Source organism: Lingula anatina, chromosome 3, assembly GCF_051362555.1.
Source record: "Lingula anatina isolate TDL-2025a chromosome 3, LinAna3.0, whole genome shotgun sequence".
In the NCBI taxonomy this organism is placed as follows: domain Eukaryota; kingdom Metazoa; phylum Brachiopoda; class Lingulata; order Lingulida; family Lingulidae; genus Lingula; species Lingula anatina.
In genome coordinates, this window is record NC_141769.1 from 18,067,180 (window position 1) to 18,085,655 (window position 18,476).

At 34.6% G+C, this 18,476-nt stretch overlaps 1 protein-coding gene across 1 annotated transcript; it reads right to left on the reverse strand.

Moving 5' to 3' along the window:
* Positions 1-1,033: 1,033 nt before the first annotated feature.
* On the reverse strand, positions 1,034-18,365 carry LOC106174297 (apoptosis-inducing factor 1, mitochondrial). Its single transcript, XM_087008700.1, has 17 exons — positions 18,182-18,365; positions 17,306-17,580; positions 16,423-16,501; positions 15,698-15,816; positions 15,071-15,201; positions 10,841-10,919; positions 7,424-7,508; positions 6,954-7,030; positions 6,492-6,600; positions 6,136-6,180; positions 5,580-5,642; positions 4,896-4,990; positions 4,311-4,451; positions 3,418-3,560; positions 2,770-2,863; positions 2,388-2,516; positions 1,034-1,828 (listed from the first exon to the last, which is right to left on the reverse strand). Exons 1-17 carry the CDS (start codon positions 18,261-18,263, stop codon positions 1,673-1,675), a joined length of 1,902 nt encoding a protein of 633 aa, XP_086864826.1. The 5' UTR covers positions 18,264-18,365; the 3' UTR covers positions 1,034-1,672.
* Positions 18,366-18,476: the final 111 nt, after the last annotated feature.

Genomic DNA, 18,476 nt, shown 5'->3' on the forward strand with positions numbered 1-18,476 from the left:
ATATGACAGAAGATATGACTGGATGTATTCTTGTTGTTGATTTACACTGCTTTATTCTAGAAAAAATACACGTGTCAGGGGCGGATCCAGGATTTTTGAAGGGGGGGGGGGGGATCCGCGGATGCGAAGCCGACAACCCCCTCCCCCCCCCCCCCCCACCACCACCCCCCCACTTGGCGTGGGGTTCGGGGCCCACTGAAGGGCCCCGAATTTTTTTTGGTAGTTTAGAGGGCAAATGATGCCATTTGATACAGTTTAGAACTCTGATTCAACTAGAAAAGCACTCCGAGAGCGCAGACCTCCGCCAAGGCAGCGATTTATTATTATTATTATAATAATTGATTATTGATCCGGATCACCACCAAAAACTAATCATCTCTTCCTTGGCCCGCTTCTGACAGTTCCTGAAAATTTCATCAAAATCGGTCGATAACTTTTAGAGTTATGTTGATGACAGACAAACAGGGGTGAAAAGATAACCTCCTTGGCGGAGGTGAAAATGCGGGCTTTAGCGAATACCTCGACCCGCCAACATGTAAAACGTCACATTCGGGGCAAAGTAAATACACTTTTGGTGACTATTGGCTTGATGATGACGATGATCCAAACTTCATTTTTTGGATATAATGTCTTATGTGATGATTTGAGGTATTCCTTTAAGCCCAAAGTTTTTTTCCAATTTAAACTTTACCAAAGCAAAGAGGTCCACTTTTTCAGAAAATACCATCCCCTTTGAAATGGGTCCGTCTAATTATTATAACGTCCACAAACGATCACAAGCGTCCACGTTCTCTGTTAAGTTATCGTTCAGTAGATAGTGATTTCCCAAACATTTTATGCTTGTGGAAGCCAGTGGTCCTTTGTGGATGTTAATAAAACAGACCGCTTTAAAATTGTTGGCTATGGGTCTGTTTTTATCACCCAAATTTATTTCACCAGCTTCACGTACAGGTGTATCAGTACATGGATTTATGAAATTAAAGACAAGTAAAATAATTGGAACTTGTCTCCTTGGAAATCGGGGAGACACATGTATATTTTTATTCATATATTTATTTAATAATTCCACACCTTAATGTGGATTTAACAAATATTTTAAAAATGTATAATTTTCCAATGAGAAAATAAATTGATACACTCCATAGGTAATGTTCTTAACTTCGCGACGAGTTATAATTCAATCTACAGATTAGCATGCTTTATGCTGTATTTGCAACACTTTTGAAAACGGTATAATTCTCTAAAGCCATTACCAAGCCTACTAGTACACTTTGACCCCTTGCTAAACTTAAAGCAGCAAGTTATATTCTGCTCTGATATGATTTAGATAAGATGTAAATAAACCTTTCTTTCTACCTTTTTTCAATCCTTTTCATTTACTCTGAAGTTACAAATAAAAATCTTTAAAAATGCTATTTCAACTTGGCATGATCTGTGCTCCATGAAGTAAACAATTCAACAAATGTTTAACAATGTGAAAAAATAATTCGACTGAAAATGTAATATGTAAAAGTATTCCTCTGGTGATAGTACACGCCATTAGTAAAAAAAAACTCCAATAATTCAAGAGATCTGAATGATAAATCTTCCAATTCCAATAGGATCTTAAAAGTTCGTGAACCTTAATGAAGGTCGAATTTGAATCTTGAAAAAAGACTGGACGAGATCTATTCTATTTCTTTTCTTGAGATTTCTGTTCATTCTTTGTATCTTTTGTGGTTTCCTCTGAGTTCTTTGCTTTTAAATTCCAAGTGTCCTCTAGAGTTCTGAACCTGACAGCTACTTCTGCCAAACTTGTCTCATCGTACTCTTTGCGCTCCCTGATCACCTACAAAATTAAAGAAAAAAATGAATAATCGAATGCATGAGACATATGCTATCATGTCAGAAGTGGTAAAATGTAATTAAAAATCAAACCTTATTTTTCTGCAAAGTTGTACTTTCAATCAAAACTCTAACTTAGTAACTCACATTTCATGGCTTTAGGGGAAAAATTACATTAGGTCCATTTTAAAATCACTCTGGTATTTTTTTCTAGTCAATCAATGGGGTTTTCACCCAAGCAGTGTTACCATATTAAGTGGTTGGAAATTACACTCACTGTTCTTATTATCTTTATCAAAAAATAAGGCAGCAAATGGTCAAACAACCTGGATATTCAAGTATTTCATTTATAAGAACCTCACTGGTTATGTAAAAAACAACTTGGATTTTTAAGGAAGATCATGAACATATTTCCCAAATTTTTCGTAGAGCATTTGTGGTGCATTTACTGCACAGAATAATGTAAAATGATTTTTTGTCCAGTTTAATTAAGTTAGGGTTAAAAAAAACTTTTTATAGTATTTTTTTTTTTCCTCACTTCACCTCAGAACCAAATTACTTACTTTCTCTGCTTCAGCCATATGACTTTCAGATGACATGTTCCATGATAAAACCCCGACAATTCTCTTGCCTTTCATGTAAAGCACCACTCCTTTTCCACCATTCAAGTAATTCCCTGCAGGTGGCTCACTCTGGTGAAAAAAAGGTAAAATTTTGCTAAGATGGCACCTACAGCAATTGTGAGAAATTCATTAACATTTACAAAGTCCAACATGAAAGTACAAACTATTTGGTACAGTATCTGATTATCAATATAGTAAAAGTAAAAATAAACCGACCTTCAAATGTTATGTGTACCTTATTCACTTTGCTAATTTTCTTTAAAATTATAAACTATTTGACTTGAAACTCGAAAGAGTTTTGTAAATAATAATTTTGATTTACCTGATCATCATTTGGAAATGGAAACGTAAAAGTATTCAACTTTGAGCTGACCAATCCTATACCCTGACAACCAAACTTTGGACCAAGATCAGTCCTGAATTGATATTAAAACAAAGATTAGAAGAAAACAGTATGAGTCAAGCAATGAAATTCAGGGTGTTTATACAAGTTATTGGACAGCACTGTATGATTGTAAACATGTGACTATAAGGACCTATTTCTAATTAGTAGTGATAAGGAAAAACAAACAATTAAAAATGCAGTATTTCAACATTTTCAAATTCATCCCACGACTACAAAAACTTGAAATAAATGTTCATAGTAGAAAGATTTTTTAAAAAATGCACTAATTGGTAAATTGACCAATGAGATTGATATATCGATAACAACTGACAATCAATGAAAACAATTTATTCCACTACATAACTAATTGGCACAATCATGTTAAAAAAAAACGTAGGCAAAATGGAAACTGTGTCAACAGAGACTAAACATGTTCTTTACCTAGGAGGCATAACCCTTTCAACCAGACCTTCATCAAAGTGCCTCGTTGGGAAAAAAAATTAACCATCATTCCACAAGAAACAATAACAAACTTATTTCACCACACTATTTCATTAATCAAATCAAAGACGGTCATGATCTTACCACCAATATGCCTGTTTTTTGTAAGAATCTTTCTTCCCTGTCATGTTGTTTCCTGCTATGTTTCCTGAGATAACAGCCTGTACCACATGTTCCACTCTCCTACGCCCCAGCTTGGGATCATAGTAACATGCAGCATCTCCTGCCTACAAATAAGTGACTGTTTGTAATAGAAAGGTAATTACTCATATTAAAAAAAATACTATGACTATGATCCCAGCTTGGGATCATAGTAACATGCAGCATCTCTTGCCTACAAATAAGTGACTGTTTGTAAAAGAAAGGTAATTACTCATATTAATGGCGTGTTTCGTTCTTTTCAATGGGGGAAAATTGTGAATTTTACAAACACTGCATTTTCAAGTCATAATTCCTTAAAATAAACACATTCAACAAAATAGAAAACCAGGCTACTCTATAGTTCTATTCTTCATAGTTCTATTCTTTGCAGTAAAAGCCCCACACATGCTATACATAAATATTTTTGGAATTATAAAATAATGTACCTGAAAGTTTGACAATTATTGCCCAGCGAAAAGAGTAATTACCATCATGTCTTCTCCGTGCGTGTGTGTGTGTGTGTGTGTGTGTGCATGTGCGCGCTTGTGAACATGTGTAAATACAGGTATGTGTCAGAGGGGAGAACTGAACTGCCCCTTGACTAACTGTCTTATTCACAAATCAAAACAGAACTCTGTCGCAGAAATGCCTTCACACCAAAACAAGCTAGGAAAAAGTACTAGTACTAGTAAGACATTTTTAATTTGAATGGCATTTGCCATTATCAAAACTGTTATCACACAGATAGCCAGTGTGGCCAAAACTCAAACTCTAGCCCCAGAAAGACCTGGACGACCATAAACTTTCCTTAATTCAGAAGATGTATTCGACCTTACCACATACAAGTTTGACCTAGCTTCCATCTCAGTGTTGACCATGAAGCCTCCCCGTATGGGGTCCACCTCTAGTTCTGCACTCTCTGCCAGCTCCACATTAGGCTGGATACCTACTGCTACCACCACGTGATCCACTAACACCTGATATATATATATATATATATATACGTGTGTGTCACATGTACATAGTAGATATCATTTCTACTCAAAAACCAATGTATCTTTACACCATCACAGACAATATTTTATCCAGTTCTCATGTCTGGTTAGTTTCTAAAGAGACAAAAAAATAAAGCTGAAACATCATCACAATTCACACTGTATAAATAAATTACACTGAAAACCCATTTACAGAGATCAACTATGACAGATAAAAAGTACTTAACACACATAATCATATTGCCAAAGCAACTAAAACAAGTATTTTCAACCAAAATTACTGAATGAAGATCATACACATCTACTAAATATACAAATGCTGGCATCCCAAAGATATCAGAAGCTGAACTCATGATGGAATTTCATGATGTATATATGTAACATTGATGATATCAAGATAATATTCTTTATGATAAGAATAATTACCTTTTCATCATTGCCCAGTTGTAGCACAACCTTGTTCTCTTTCTTGTCGTACTGTACACCAGTAACAGTGCTCGACGGCCGCACTTCAACACCCTCTGTATTAGAAAATAGACACAAGTCATTTACGTGGGTCAAATTTACTTCAGATAGAGCTGATGGCACATTATGAGGCATCATGGACTGCTTGGGGATGACACTGAAGGCTGGTTAAATGGTGACAGAGGACAAGGTAGAAAGAGAATGACAATGTTCGACCACTGGCGTAAGAAGAAAGAAAACAGTTGGAACAAAAAGTTATGGCGAGATCAAAGGAAGGGCTGAAGATCGAGATGGATGGTGTGCGAGACAGTAATCCTGCCTCATGGCAGACAACCAAGAAGAAGAAGAAGAAGAGCTGAGAGAAATGTTAAACATCATTATAACAGATTGTAAGTGAATTTGGAACAACATGAAGCGTGTATATTTCAGTCCAATTGTCAATCAATTTCAAGAATGACAACATATTATAAACATATTAACACATATTTGGGTATTTGGTATTAAAGATGTATATATTAGCTAAGCCCATTATCTTAAAGTTTATTATAAACATTATCATTATATTTTATAATATTTAATATTATTACATTTAAGACTGAAATCTAAACTTCAGTATTATGTTTATGAAGATGACCATAAACTTACCACTGGTCACAAGGTCAATACAGTGTTTACTCATTTCTTCAGGAAGGAGTCCTCCAAAGTGACCTTTTAAAAATATTAAATTAATATGACTTAATGTGTGATTTTAAGTCCACAAAGTGAACCAAATGTCAAATAACCATAAATCCCAAACTTGATGAATCTCCATGGGTAATTCTCCTATGCTGCTATAACTTCTAATTAAATGATATGGGTGTTAAAACCTGTCTACCCAGTGAATATTTTATTTATGCATATGTCATAAAGTTGCCTATGGTCATTAAAGGCAACTTCCACACACACTAAAAAAAGCTGTTACCCATCAGCAGTATATATTTTTAATGAGCAAAATGGATTTTAATTATTCTGTAGTATTTTATTTTATCGCGAGATCATATAAATTTTCATTTATACTTTTGTGTATAAATATGACAATAAATTATTATCATTATCATTATTGTTATTATCTTGAAGCAAGGAGATACCAAACAGTATTTGCATGATCTTTGGTATGAAATGGTCCAGGATCAAACTCACCAAATCTACTCCCAAAACTTACCTTCTTCCATTAGCAATTGCACCACCTTGCAGCCACTGCTTTTCCCTGTTAACCATAAAATATTTTATTTAACTCTATATATTAAATAATGAGTACCATAAATAGGGACTTCTCATGATCAGATTGATACTTTGATCTTTTACCTAGTCAAATCTTCAGTCATCAATATCTAAAAAGATGCCCATGTTGTATTCCTTTTTTAAATGAATAAGCATGACTTATCCATATATGTGATAAAGTACTTCCTTTTGATTCATGGGAAAACATTTTTTTCACAATCCACATGGCCATACTGTTGATAATCAAAACCTTACCACTGTGGTACAATAATGAACATTATTCGTGTGAGTACTTACCCCTATTTCCAAGACCACAAGCCAATTCAGTACCCAGAAAACCACCACCTATTACTGCAACTGATTTTGCTGTCCTTGAAATATGGTCTAGACGGAAAAAATCATCAACCTACAATAAAAGATAAATTAGGTTAAAAAAAAAACATCAGAGTCATTATAAAGTGGATATTCTGCAGCAGTCATGATCAGATGATCTAGACGCAAGTTTCTTGATGAACTTCTGAAATACTGAAAATACTGAAAGCAGCAGTCAAAGGCTGACACAAATACCAGGAACAAAAACCTGCAGAAAATTCATGTATTTTGGGGGGGAAAAGCAGCTAAAATCCCTGCTGCAGTTAATTTCTTACATTAAATTCAAGTATACGTATATGTATGTACGTGCCAATGTACCGGTACGAGTATGTGCACATGTACATGTATATGTGCCCATTTGTGTTTCTTAATTAATAATGTACTCACAGTTCTAAACACGGAGGTTTTACTTTTAACCTCTTCTTCTGCTCCCTCAAAATATGCTGGCATCTTTGGTGTACCTCCTGAAGTCAAAAAGATATTTTGAGTACCATCATCTTAAATCTTCAATAAATGTATCTTTTATAAATGAGGAAGAATTTATGTTAAAAGGGCTTACTACATGTAATAATAGTGTCAACATGTAGGGACCATTCCCAGACCCTATCGTACAAACTGTGGATCGATCTACTTCCAAGAGGATTCTTAATTGCAATCAACTTTAGCAGCTTAGAAGTCTGTCACGTCTACTGAAGCTGCTGGGGGTTATTAATTATCATTTACGTATAATATCAAAATCTGTTGAAAGATAATTTTATTTGTCCATTAATGTATAATGCTACAATGCATACATTATGTACTTGTATACAATCAAAAACATAAATATAATGCTCAAACACCTCATTTTTGTGTCTCACCTGTGGCAATAAGGCATTTGTCATAAGCAATTTCTGTCCCATCCTGCAGAGACACTTTCTGGTTCTCTACGTCTATACTGGTTACCTGTGGTTTTATAGAAGACAACGGTAAACAAGGCAGCAAAGCTGTCAAATGTACAGACAAAAAGCAAGAAATAACAAAACAGGCTACTGTCAATTCTGATGCAAAAGTACATTATGCTTAACTGCAAATTCAACGTCAAATTTTAATTATGCTCAACAGGTAATACCAATGTAAGTGAAATGTGTAACAAGCGTAAGGCTTCAGGCCCATGGGAGTTTAAGTTCACACTTTGAAAATGCCAGAATGAGAAAAATGAAAATTTCACATAAAACTGCTTAAATTCAATAATAAATGATAACCCATTTGAGCTGGCTTCCTTATTTGAACTGCATGCCAATCCTACAAATCATACTTGTAAGTTGAAAATAATAATAAGTAACACAGTTTTCTTTTCATAATGTTTGCAGTAGCAGTGCAAAAAGATTTTTGTCAATTTTGATGTAACATTACATAATAAATTACAGAATAATTATCACCAATTTTTGATTATTGACTATAAATAGCATGGACATGTAGAAAATTTGATTACCATTTGGCTTCATGTCCATGAGAGCAGCACCCAAAATTGTGTTTTCTTCTATTTTAATGCAATATTACATAATGCTTAACAGCATAATGACCATCAGTTTTTAATAATAAAAGATCCGAATCATGGATTTTCAGAAATGTGACTAGCATGGGTCTTCAAGCCGGTGGAGATTCTTAAGTCACACCTTGAAAATGCCAATATGTGAAAAATTAAATTTTCACAAAAAACTGATTAACTGCCAAAAAAATTTACCAAATAGACTGCATTGCCCACTGAAGCTTTATTTAAGTCCCATGTTTCTTCCTGTAAGTTTGAGAACAGTAAGTGACATGGTTTTCCTTAAATGCTCATCATGGGAGCAGTGTCCAAAATAGGGGTGTCTTCAAATTTTGATGCAATATAACATAATGTTTAACAGGATAATTACCATCAATTTTTAATAATAAAATATTAGTATCATGGATATTCAGAAAATGTTCCTAGCAAAGGTCTTCAGGTCCAAGGAACTTCAAAGTCACACCTTGAAAATGCTAAAATGTAGACAAGACAGCACTGTCCTGAAATGTTTTTTTTTTTCCATTTTTAACAATTTTTTAACATATAACAAAATTAACAATTTACTGCCATTTATATATGATCAACTAAGAAAATTGATGAGATGGGAAAAATATCAACAGAACAGTGTTTAATGTCCAATTTCCTCCATTCTGAGTTTCTGAACATAGTGAATGAATGAATCTGACAAACTGCAATGATATGAGTTTATTTCCATTTTTGAAACTCTATTATACAATACATGATAACAAGTTTACCATCATTTTTACATAATCAACTAACAATGTTGTAAAGATGCAGGAAATGTCAAACAAACACTTTTACTAATCTTATTAGTTAAATAATGAGACTGTTAACATGCCTAAGAATTGAATCTGAGGAAATGTGAAAAAACAGCATAACTTATAAAATAATGGCCCGATTATGCTGATTTTCGAACTTGACCTGCGTTTTAGTAAGATTGATTACTCCTGTGAGTTTCATGACAACAGGTCTATCGGTTTTCCTTGAAATGTGTTAACAGTGTTGCACATATGCTGAAAAGTGAAAAAACAGCATAACTACTAAAATAGTGGCCCGATCATGCCGATTTTCGAACTTGATCTGCATTTTAGTAAGATTGATAACTCCTGTGAGTTTCATGACAACAGGCCTATCGGTTTTCCTTGAAATGTGTTAACAGTGTTGCATATATGCTAAAAAGTGAAAAAACAGGATAAATTCTACAATAATGGCCCGATCATGCTGATTTTCGAACTTGACCTGCATTTTATGAATATTAGTCAGCTCTGTAAATATAAAGCCAAAAAGTAAAACTGTCTTCCACTTATGGTGTTAACGCTGAAAGTGCACGGCGACGGCGACATGATCGGCGACGGCGACGACAGACGCAGGTGATGGCAATATGTACAGACACATCTGTGTCTGTACATAAAAAAGGCATAACTTCACCAAACCGTTACTGATCAAGCTTATTTTCAAAACTTAATCTGTATTTCAGTAACACTGATCACTACTGTGATTTTCAAGACAATTGGGCAATCGATTTTCCTTAAAATGTGTTATAGGTGTTGCATATATGCTGAAAAAAAGTGAAAAAACAGCAAAACTTTTATAAAAATGCTCTGATCATGCCAATTTTCGAACTTGACTTGCGTATTATAGATATTCATCAGTTCTGTAAGTTTCATGCCAAAAGGTAAAATGGTTTTTCAAATATTGTGTTATCGGTGTTGCATAAATGCTGAAAAAAGTGAAAAAAACTGCATAACTTCAATATAAATGGCCTGATCATGTTGATTTTCGAACTTGACCTGCGTATTAGGAATATTTATCAGTTCTGTAAGTTTCAAGCCAAAAGGTAAAACGGTTTTTCAAATATTGTGTTATCGGTGTTGCATAAATGTTGAAAAAATTGAAAAAACTGCATTACTTCCATATTAATGGCCCGATCATGCTGATTTTCGAACTTGACCTGCATATTATGAATATTCATCAGTTCTGTAAGTTTCAAGCCAAAAGGTAAAATGGTTTTCAACTTATCGTGTTATCGGTGCTGCATAAATGCTGAAAAAAGTGAAAAAACAGCATAAATTCCCCAAAAATGGCCCGATCATGCTGATTTTCAAACTTGACCTGCGTATTATGAATATTCATCAGTTCTGTAAGTTTCAAGCCAAAAGAAAAAACGTTTTTCCACTTATCGTGTTATCAGTAAAAGTGCACGGCGACGACGGCGACGACAGACGCAGGTGATGGCTATATGTACAGACACATCTGTGTCTGTACATAAAAAGGACATAAACTTAATCACTTATGCTAAGACAGATATTTGACAATTTAAAGTTGTCGGTGTACAACAATATTTCAAGTGAATTTTCAATTAGAAACTTGAAACGTCTTACACTTATATGACATGACCCTTAACCTTAAGACTCCTGATTTAACGATGTAGTGTGTTAGTTGAAATTGTTTTGTATTGCTACCAGTAGATTTCTCTATAAGCAAAGTACTGTCCAGTGTGCAAGTTTGAATCTCTTCCTGTAACGCTGCGTGATCTACTCCAATTGGTAACTTATATTTAAAACTGTCCATTGTATAACTTGCTCTGATTGGTGAATGTGAACTAGGTGATCTTGTATACAAGGGCTTACTCGGAATAAATTGTTTTCTTTTCTAGGCTGTTAAATGCTGTGTTATTTTTATAAGGCTCTTGGCCATGGCGGCCAAACACTGACCATATGATTACCTTTTGTCCAATGGCTACTTTCACTCCAGGTTCATCGGACGTGATGTCCTTGAAGGCCTCCATGGGGAGAAATTCAAGACTGCAATTATCAAAAATATGTATGGCCGTATTCAGAACAGTGGACTAACTAGTCTGCAGGTCAAATATGGCCAACCTACTTGAACACTATCCACAGGGAACCCATTCAGTGTCTTTTAGCAGATAAGATGGCAAGCTTTTTAGTGGGTTGCCATATTTGACCCTCAGACTAGTAAGTCCACTGTTCTGAATGCGGCCTATAATACTTAAAAAGAACAAGGCAGCAAAGCTGTCAAATGTACAGACAAAAACCAGAAAATAATAAAAACGCAAGAAATAGGATACTGTCAATTCTGATGAACTAATGTATTATGCTTACTGTAACTACATAGCCAACATCAAATTCTTATTCTGCATAACATTGGATTAGGATGAAAGTAAAATGTGTATCAAGCATTAGACTAAGTTCCCATACCTAGATCAATCTAACAGGATCAATGCAACTCCAAGGGGTTTCTCACTAAATTGCTTTCAGTTTGAGAGTCTGAGGATTCTGGCATGCCAGTTTCAGTAGGCGTGACAGACAACTAAGCCACTTACATTGATTGCAATTTAGCGAGAATTCCCATGGAGATAGATCGATCCACAGTTAGCGTGATAGGGTCTGGAAATAGTCCCTAAGGTGTCAGGCTGATAAGAGTTAAACTTTGGAAATGCCAGAATGAGGTACAGTGAAAATTACACACACACACAAAAAAAAAAATATATATATATATATATATATATATATATATAATAACTATATATTATCAATTTTTTTTTTTTTTGGGGGGGGGGGGGCTGTATGTCAATCCTAAGAATCATTCTTGTAACTTAACAAAATACAGAAAATGTTACAAAGTAAGAGTACAGGGCTCCTGTCAGATGGGAGTGATAAGTCACAACTTGAAAATGCTAGTATAGCACTCTATAAACCTGCATTACTTCCAAAACAGAAAACAATCACACTGGTTTTCAAACACAAGCTGCGCACTTCTGTCTTATGAAACTTTTCACTAAGTTTCAGTATCGTAAGTAACATGGTTTTCCCTTAATCGCTATCCTGGCAGCAGTGTCCAAAATAGGGTTTTCTTCAACTTTCATGCAATAAAACATAATACTTAACAGAATAATGACCATCAAATTTTTTATAAAAAAATAAAAGTATCATGAATATTCAGAAAATGTGATTTGGGAAGGTGTTCAAGGCCATGGAAGTTCAGAGTCACACTTTCAAAATGCCAAAATGTAAACAAGAGATAACTGTACTGAAATGATTTTCTTTCCATTTTCAACACCTTTTTTAAAACAAAATGATCAATAAACTATCATTTTTAAATGTTCAACTGGGAAAATTGGTGACATAGGAAAAATAGCAATAGAACAATTTTCAATGTCCAATTTGCTCCATTTGCAGATGCTGAACATAGTGAATGATTAAATCTGACAAACTGCAATGATGAGTTCCTTTCCATTTATGATACTTTATTACACAATGCACAATATTATAACAGGTTTACCGTCATTTTTATATAATCAACAAACAATATTGTTAAGAAGCAGAAAATGTCAAAACAACACTTTTACATATCTTATTAGTTCCATAATGAGACTGTTAACATGCCTAAGAATTAAATCTGAAGAAATAACAATTATATACAAAAATACAGAAAATGCACAGCACTTCTGGTGGATGGGAGTATAAAATCACATCTTGAAGATGCTTGTGTTTGAAAAATAATTTTAAAAAAATTTTAAATAAAACGTAAAAAATTCCAATAAAGCTGCTATTCAAACTTTTAATCTAGCTGTATTAACTTGATATTAATAACCCCACCAAGTTTGAGAAAAATAAAGCACTGTTATTCATCTATAGCATGTTGGCATAGCACATTCTTTTTGTTGTAAATTTATTTGCAATGTTAAACACCATTTATCTGCACAATTATCACCAAATCCTAATTTTGTGACACAGTTAAGAGAGCTAAACCTATGGGACTTTACAGGGAAATCTCAAGGAGTGTTTTATGTAATCTCATTTAATGGCCAATTGAAAATTAATGAGTAGCCAAGTGACTTTATAGACCTTAATTTAATTAGTGATCACCCAAGGGACAATTTTATAGACTGTCATCCATACAGTACCATTATATAGCACAAAGGTGTTGCATACATGCTGAAAAAAGTGAAAAAACAGCATTACTTCCCTAAAAATGACCCGATGATGCTGATTTTCAAACTTGACCTGCGTATTATGAATATTCATCAGTTCTGTAAGTTTGAAACCAAAAGGTAAAATGGTTTTCCACTTATCGTGTTATCGGTGTTGCATATATGCTGAAAAAAGTGAAAAAACAGCATAACTACCCTAAAAATGACCCGATCATGCTGATTTTCGAACTTGACCTGCGTAATATGAATATTCATTAGTTCTGCAAGTTTCAAGCCAAAAGGTAAAATGATTTTTCACTTATCATATTATCAGTGTTGCATATATGGTGAAAAAAGTGAAAAACAGCATAACTTCCCTAAAAATGACCCGATCATGCTGATTTTCGAACTTGACCTGCGTATTATGAATATTCATCAGTTTTGTAAGTTTCAAGGGAAAAGGTAAAATGGTTTTCCACTTATCGTGTTATCAGTGCTGCATATATGCTGAAACAAGACAGCACTGTTCTGCAATGGGTTTACTTCCATTTTTAAAACACTTTTTTAACATAAAACAAAATAAACAGTTTTCTACCATTTGTATATGATCAACTAAGAAAATTGATGAGATGGGAAAAATTTCAATAGAACAGTGTTAAATGTCCAATTTCCTCCATTCTGAGATAATGAATATAGTAGATGATTGAATCTGACAAACTGCAATGATATTTGTTTATTTCCATTTTTGACACTTTATAACATAATACACAATAACAAGTTTACCATCATTTTTACATAATCAATTAACAATGTTATTAAGATGCAGGAAATGTCAAACAAACACTTTTACGTATCTTATTAGTTCAATTATGAGACTGTTAATATGCCTAACAATTGAATCTGAGGAAATGTGAAAAAACAGCATAACTTCTAAAAGAATGGCCCGATTATGCTGATTTTGGAACTCAACCTGCGTTTTAGTTAGTTTGACTACTCCTGTGAGTATAATGACAATTGGCCTATCTGTTTTTCTTATATTGTGTTATTAGCGTTGCATATGTGTTGAAAGAAGTGAAAAAACAGCATAACATCCCTAAAAATGGCCCAATCATGCTGATTTTCAAACTTGACCTGCATATTTTGAATATTCATCAGTTTTGTAAGTTTCAAGCCAAAAGGTAAAATGGTTTTCCATTTATGGTGTTATCAGTGCTGCATATATGCTGAAAAAAGAGAAAAAATAGCCTAAATTCACTAAAAATGACCCAATCACGCTGATTTTCGAACTTGACCTGCGTATTATGAATATTCATCAGTTCTGTAAGTTTCAAGCCAAAAGGTAAAATGGTTTTCAACTTATCGTGTTATCGGCGCTGCATATATGCTGAAAAAAGTGAAAAAACAGCATAAATTCCCTATAAGTGACCCGATCATGCTGATTTTCGAACTTGACCTGCGTATTATGAATATTCATCAGTTCTGTAAGTTTCAAGCCAAAAAGTAAAATGATTTTCCACTTATCGTGTTATCGGGGCTGCATATATGCTGAAAAAAGTGAAAAAAAAGCATAAATTCCCTATAAGTGACCCGATCATGCTGATTTTCGAACTTGACCTGCGTATTACGAATATTCATCAGTTCTGTAAGTTTCAAGCCAAAAGAAAAAACAGTTTTCCACTTATCGTGTTATCGGTAAAAGTGCACGGCGACGATGGCGACGGCGACGGCGACGACAGACGCAGATGATGGCTATATGTACAGACACATCTGTGTCTGTACATAAAAAGAAAACAGAAGTGGTGCATGTAAAAATTCTAGACATTTTTCTTTCTGTTGGTTCACCTTTCATAAAATCATAGCTTCATATTTTTCAGCAGAGAGCACTGAAGACAAAGTTATTCTTACATATAAAAATAACTTATAAATAATTGACATTTTTACATATAATAAACTACAAAAAAAAGAAAAAAATCCATGCCCATACAGTATGCTGCTAGCCAAATCAACTGCTCATGCACTTACTGATTCATTTTCCCCTTGTTGTTTTGCCATAGCAGTTCCTTTGCATTGTCTTGTTCTGTGTAGTACCACATGTCTTTGGAGAGAGGGGGGCGCCTGTATGGTTGAATTGTCTCATCACAAATCATTAGTACCTGTAAATCAAAACAGAAAAGCTGTCAAATGCATATCACTGCTGAGGTAGCGCCAGCAAATTTTTTAGCTTAGCCAAATCACTACTTTTTCATCACCTTTTCCACCATATATGCTTTGAATGTTGACTAAAACAATATAACCAACCCTATTTTGTTTAGCTAATCTATGTCAGTTTTAGCATTTGGCTAAAATGGCGAGTGTTAGCACTACCCCACATATGTGGATATGCATGTGCAATTGGATGTGTACAGAATGCCAGTGCATGTGAAGGTGAGTGGGCACATTCATATAAAGTACATATTTGTGCAAGTACAACTGTAATCAAGTAAATCACAATTTGTCATAATTCCCATTGTTTATAAAAGATAACTCATTTGAAGAACCTTAATACAACTAACCTAGTAACCATAAAACAGAAACTCATGCAGTTGTTCATTTTTTCTACCATTTTTGACTGACAAATTTAAAATAAAAAAAAATTAACTTTAGCTCTACCTCAGCTTTGGGGTCATTTTTAGTGATGGTATTAGCTGCTGACATGGATGCCAAACCTCCCCCAATCAGCAAGTGTTGAACTTTCTTCGGGATGCTCGCCGAAGGTGTAACAGGTACAGCTGTGAGAATAATTAAAGAATAAGATCAACATCAATTTTTAAATGTAATTATGTAGCAATATTGAATCAAAACCCCCTTTACACTGGAAGGCGTCCTTTCTGCGTCCTTTGTGCCACCATGAAACTGGCATCGCTGTGGTCGTAGAAAGGAGACACAGGCATCGCTTTGGTTGCAGAATGAATCAGCCAGTTATCAGCACGTTTTTTACTCTCAAACAGGGCCATACAACAGACAAAGAAAGGATGCCGTCCAGTGTAAAGGGGGCTGGGCATGGACATGACTGGGCATGAATACAAAATCATTATGTAATAACGTACATCTACAATTTTAACAATCAAATCCCCACTTTTCAGCCACGCTATAAAATGTAAGTTTTGATCAAATATCTGTATGTCTGATAAAGATCAAACTTTTTAAAGTGCCATTTAAATAGTCCCCCAATTCCTAATAATCAAAATTTCACTCTTAATTGATCCAAAAACACACAAAAAATGAAATTATCATGGCTGAAGTCTAACTGAAAGAATTTTGCAATTCTGAACCATAATATGTAATGGTTATTCAGCATGCAGTGATCATACTGAGAAAAAAGACAAGTATCTTACGTGTTCTTTTATATTCTGTTTTATCTTCTGGCAGTATTAGAAGAGATGACACAGATTTCCCACTCTTCCATCTGTATACCTACAACAATTACACAATTGAGCAAAAATGTTCATCAGCTTGGTAGTTGGATCTTCAACACAAGGTGAAAAATGTTCATATCGTTAGTTTACGGCCAACCTGACATTTATCAGAGGGTCCTGTCTGCTATACAACCTGGCAGTCAGTGAGTGTCAACACCATCTGCTCACATCAGTCTGATGAAGGCCTGCATCCAGGTTGACCCTAAGCTAACGATATGAAAGTTTATTTGGCTTGTGTTTGATTATTTTCATTGTTTGGTCTACAGGGTTTACAGAATTGAGGTGATTTCGGTCTGTTAGGCAAATACGAATGCCCTTCTCTCCATTTTGAGGAACTGTGTAAGAAAGTATGTTGATATTCCCAAAAGTATCATGTACATGTACATTAACAGCAGGTAAAGAATTGTTCCCAGCTGATTATTTCCATATATGTACTTGTAGTTAAAATTTTTTATTATGTTATATTTTAAAGACACACATCCTCTAAGGGCTCATTTCCCTTGAGACTATCAGTCAATAGAGATCAAATAAACTCCAGGGGGACTCTTGCTGAATGCAATCAGTTCAACAGATTAACATGCCAGCTCTTGTTTCCAATGTACTTTTTAAAGTACTTAAACTTTTAAAAGTATTTAAAGTTATTATTAAAATAATAACAAGCCTTTCCATATTCTACTTAATGCCAGAAGGAGGCGTTTATCTGTTAAACTGATTGCATTCAGCGAGAATCCCCACATGTAGGATCGATCTACATAGACCGATAGTGTCAATAGGAATGAGTCCCATGCATGTTCAGGATTACCTGATAACCATACCATACACCAAAGCATGCAAACACTGCTCCTACAAACTTTCCAGCATTTGTCATAAATTCTCGTCCTTTACTCCCTTCTTGTGTAAAAAACTCTTTTATACCAAATCCCTCGGTAACTGATTCGCCCATTTGCCAAGGGGGTTTAGACCCTGAGGTGTCTTTGTCACTGGACTGCCATCTCTTACAGTGGACAGTGGGACTGGACGGGGCCCTGGTCAGTTCATGGCAGGACATTGTCCTGTTGATGTATGGCCTGGCTATACCTGTAATTGAAAACGAAAGGTTATGAGGGACATTATTTTAAAACACCTGTTATGTCACCTGTTATGTTAAACATTTAATGCAAAACGCATCTTAGTGTTTAGATTCAACCTACACAGCAACCCACTGTGTGCATGTATATAATTTTTTAAATATATATTTTTAAAACAATTTCCAATGCATACTGTACTTATACATGTAGTATCTTTGACAGTAAAAAAAGTGTAACACAGGAGGGTTTTCTAATGTGCATACCAGCCAGAATACTTTTTACACCACTGCATTCATCAACAATAGTACAACTTCAATACAACCTAACTGATGTCTCTCAAATTTGCAATAAAATTCTCATGCACTATCAGTACACTGGCAGATTAAAAGTGTGGAAAAGTAAAAAAAATATAGTAATTTAAGTAGACATTGAATGCTGATATACATATCAATTACAGTGTCACAGACTGGCTGTACTGTATCTAAATATAGGAATAATGTCATTTTATTATTTTTTCATTCTAGGTATATCATATATGTAAACGGCTGACGAAACAAGAAATAATGTGAGAGGTTGCACACTTTAAACGGACTTTTAAAAAATCAACACACCACAAAAACTACGAGGACGGTTGTACAATGCTGTCAACCCCTGGTTGACCAGTTTCAACTTAGTTGACACGGTGAAATACATCGTCTGTCTTAGTTGTACGGTCGACCTTCAGTAATCCGAAGCACCGCAACCTTTACACGTTTTTTTAACTCCACTGCGATTCGGTCCTTCAACATTGAAGAACCATACTAATTACTTGTGATAGGTACTTGATGTCGCTCAACATCAACTAAAAAGCTAATTTTCGTGCAGTACTTGTGAAAGTCAACACAAATCATCCATTTCAGAATGTAT